General features: G+C 38.7%; 1 protein-coding gene across 1 annotated transcript; it reads right to left on the reverse strand.

Annotated features, from left to right (window-relative positions):
- Positions 1 to 989: 989 nt before the first annotated feature.
- Positions 990 to 1,406, reverse strand: LOC122735776 (60S ribosomal protein L27-like). Its single transcript, XM_043977554.1, has one exon. It carries the CDS (start codon positions 1,404 to 1,406, stop codon positions 996 to 998), a length of 411 nt encoding a protein of 136 aa, XP_043833489.1. The 3' UTR covers positions 990 to 995.
- Positions 1,407 to 3,730: the final 2,324 nt, after the last annotated feature.

Below are 3,730 nucleotides of genomic sequence, written 5' to 3' on the forward strand. Positions count from 1 at the left end.
CTAATAAGTGTTAAGTGTCTGAGGCTGGATTTGAACTCAGGTACTCCTGAATCCAGGGTCGATGCTTTATCCACTGTGCCACCTAGCCGCCCCCCTCAGGCTATTTTTAATTGAAGAATTTCTAATGCTATTTTTACTTGATCATGTCACCTACTATATCACAGTACCAACCTTTGTCTATATTGGTTTCTTTGGACAAATTCCATTTTCCCTCCTCCTGAGGATTATTTCCTGCAAAAGGGGTATGTGTGTATGTGTGTGTGTGTTCATGTGCGTGTGTGTGCACTCATGTTATGTTGTGTTTTAGTCATGTAGGTTATGTGTGTCCACGTCTCCCTGGATCACAGAGGGGCAAGAATAGATCTCTAGAATCCCTTCCTCAGGGGCAGCTAGGTAGTGCAGTGGATAAAGCACCACCCCTGGATTCAGGAGGACCTGATTTCAAATGCGGCCTCAGACACTTGATACTTACTAGCTGTGTGACCCTGGGCAAGTCACTTAACCCTCATTGCCTAACATCCCCCCAAAACAAACAAACAAACAAACAAACAAAAAATAGATAGAATCCCTTCCTCAACCCATATCCAAGGGAGACTCAGCCTTACCTGGTGGGAAGTAGGATATTTGGGACTAGATGTCACCATTCTTCTCTCTTCAGGAGAGTAGGTATTGGGCTAGAATTATAGTTATCTGCTTCCTTAAATATTGTTATTCTGGGGGCAGCTAGGTGGTGCTGTGGATAGAGCACTGGCCCTGGAGTCAGGAGTACCTGAGTTCAAATCTAGCCTCAGAAACTTAACACTTACTAGCTGTGTGACCCTGGGCAAGTCACTTAACCCCAATTGCCTCACTGAAAAATAAATAAATAAATAAATAAATAAAATTTTAAAATATATTGTTATTCTGGGGAAATTTTTTAGATTCAGCTGCACTCCTGGACATTAGTTCTTTTTTTTTTTCATTTTTAATAAACATTTTATTTACCAACAGTAGTTCTAAAACCGTAGCTTCTGGAAGAACCACTTGTTTTTGCCTGTCTTGTACCTCTCCTCAAACTTGACCTTGGCCTCCCTTCTCGCCTTCCGTTTTAGCGCAGGGTCACAGAACACATCCTTGTTGACAACTGTTTTGTTCAATGGGATATCCACAGAGTATCTGGTGGGCATGAGGTGGTTGTAGTTATAATCTTTCACGAAGGACTTGATTTTCGATCTCTTGACAATCTTCTTTTTGCCCATTGCTGCAGTCACCTTTTGAGGGTAGTGGTCGATGCCTGCCACCAAGGCATGGCTGTAGGGCCTGTCAGATGTCCCATCATCAATGTTCTTGATGATGACAGCTTTGTGCCCGGAGTACCACCCGGCCAGGACCAGCACCATCTTCCCGGGTTTCATGAACTTGCCCATTTCGACACAAAGCAGGACGGTCCTACAGCCAAAAGTGGACATTAACTCTTATTGGGATATAACATATATAGCTATATAATAAAGGCTTGATCCCTTCCAACCAGATGACAGTTCTACAATGAACACACAGAGGAATTAACAAATAAATCCAAACCCAAACAAATCCATTTATCCAAACAATTCTATCTTAGCAGTAATAGGGAGAAACTGGAGTTTATTGAGTAGGACAGTGATATGTTCAAACCTGTGCTTTAGGAATATCGTTTTGATATCTATGTGAATGATGGAGTGGAGAGGCAAGAGACTTGAAACATAAAGTACCAATAATACAGGTGAGAAGTGATGGGGGCTTGAACTAAGATGGTGGTCATATGAATGGAGAAAAGGGATAGATGTGTTTAGTGCTGGGAAGGCAGAATGAACAAGATTTGACAAGTAACTAGATGTAGACTGTGGGATTAAGAGAGATTAATGCATGAAGGATGTCTCCAATATTACTAATCTGGATAATCTGAAAGATGGTATTAAAATTGATAGAAACATGGGGCAGCTAGGTGGCGCAGTGGATAGAGTACCGGTCCTGGAATCAGGAAGACCTGAGTTCAAATCCTGCCTCAGACACTTAACACTTACTAGCTGTGTGACCCTGGGCAAGTCACTTAACCCCAATTGCCTCACTTAAAAAAAATTGATAGAAACAGGGAAGTTTGGAAGAGGCGTAGATTTGGGGAAAGAGGTAATAAAATCATTGACAGAATTGGAAGGGACCTCATAGGCCATCTGGTTGATGAAACTGAGGTCCAGAGTGGTTCTGTTTTGGACATATTGAAATTGAGATGACTTTGAGCATATTTCAAAATTAACCAACTATTAATGATTAACTTAGATTTATATATGACTTCAGATTTTCTGAAGTAAGAGAGTTGAAGAAGTGAGGATGTTGCAATAATCTAGGCTAGAGGTGACAAGCTCTATGAATAGAAAGGAGGGGTCAAATGTGAGAGGTACTACAGTTTTATTGTGCCTGTTTTATAGATAGGAATATAGATAAGGCTCAGAGAGATTAGGTAAATTGACCTTGACTCACACAGTAAGTATCAGAGGCAGATTCTGGGATGAGGCTTCCCCTGATTACAAGCCTAGTGATCTTACCACCATAAGATGCTGTGGGTTTTTTGTTTGTTGTTTTGTTTAGCAATGCAATTTTGTTGTTAAAATGTAGTTGGGTATTTGAAGGAATGACCAGAACTATTGCATGTTGTAATCATGAAGTAATACTCTCCTGTAATTTGCTAGAATTATCCCTATTTTAAGTGATTCCCAATTCTATGTAATTTCTAGTATTTAGCACTATAACCCAAAACTTTTCTAATTGTTGATTATTCTCAATAACCATAAAACTCACTTCAGTGACTCACATCCTACAAAGGCTTCATTGCACAGTGAAAAGTGGAGAAATACTATGTGTAAAGTAATAATACATTCCAAGACCTCCCTACCCTTCACCCTTCTTTTAGAGAGAATATTACTCCTATGTATGGGAAAAATCAGCAGTGTAACCAGACTGAGTCATATACTGGGCCAACAATTTTATTATAGAAATTAAATCCCATAATTTAAAGGAGGATAAATGATTTTTAACATTGATGATCCACATTTTCTGTTCTACAAAAACTAATTTCAGTTTTTATATGACCATCTTTATACTGAGGATGTTTTCCAGGAATGTAGGTCATAGTAGGAAAGCAGATTTAATGACTGCATGGAAGATTACAATTAAAAAAAAAAAAGGTTTTCTTATTCCTTTTTATTCCTTTCCTTTACCTTTTTTCTTTATCTCTTCAATTGTTCCTCACATAGACGCCATCTTACTTCTATTTTATGCCTACTTCTTCTGATCATGGGCTGTCATCTGAATAGTTATGCTAATATTATTGAATTGGTAGCTTTTGGTGTACAGTAAAGATTATATTAAGTGTCTCATTACCCACAGATGCCATCTGTCCTCACTCCTTTCCCACTCCCACTGTCATTTATATATACAATTCTATACTGCTTTGTTATTACTAAAACCCATAACTTTATGACCAACAGTATCTTGGTGATTTCATCTGACTACAAATAGTGGAGCACCACAATCCCATAGAATCACAGAATCATAGAATTTTCGAGTTGGAAGGAACCACAGTCGTCATTGAATCCAAACTATAGCCCAAAAGAATGCCTCTGCTTGAAAGGAAACCTTTTGCTTGAAGACTTCTAATGAATGAATGAAGACGTGAAAAAATATATATTACATACTTACTACATGTAAAACACTATGC

The sequence above is a fragment of the Dromiciops gliroides genome, chromosome 1 (genome assembly GCF_019393635.1).
Source record: "Dromiciops gliroides isolate mDroGli1 chromosome 1, mDroGli1.pri, whole genome shotgun sequence".
NCBI classification, from domain to species: Eukaryota; Metazoa; Chordata; class Mammalia; order Microbiotheria; family Microbiotheriidae; genus Dromiciops; species Dromiciops gliroides.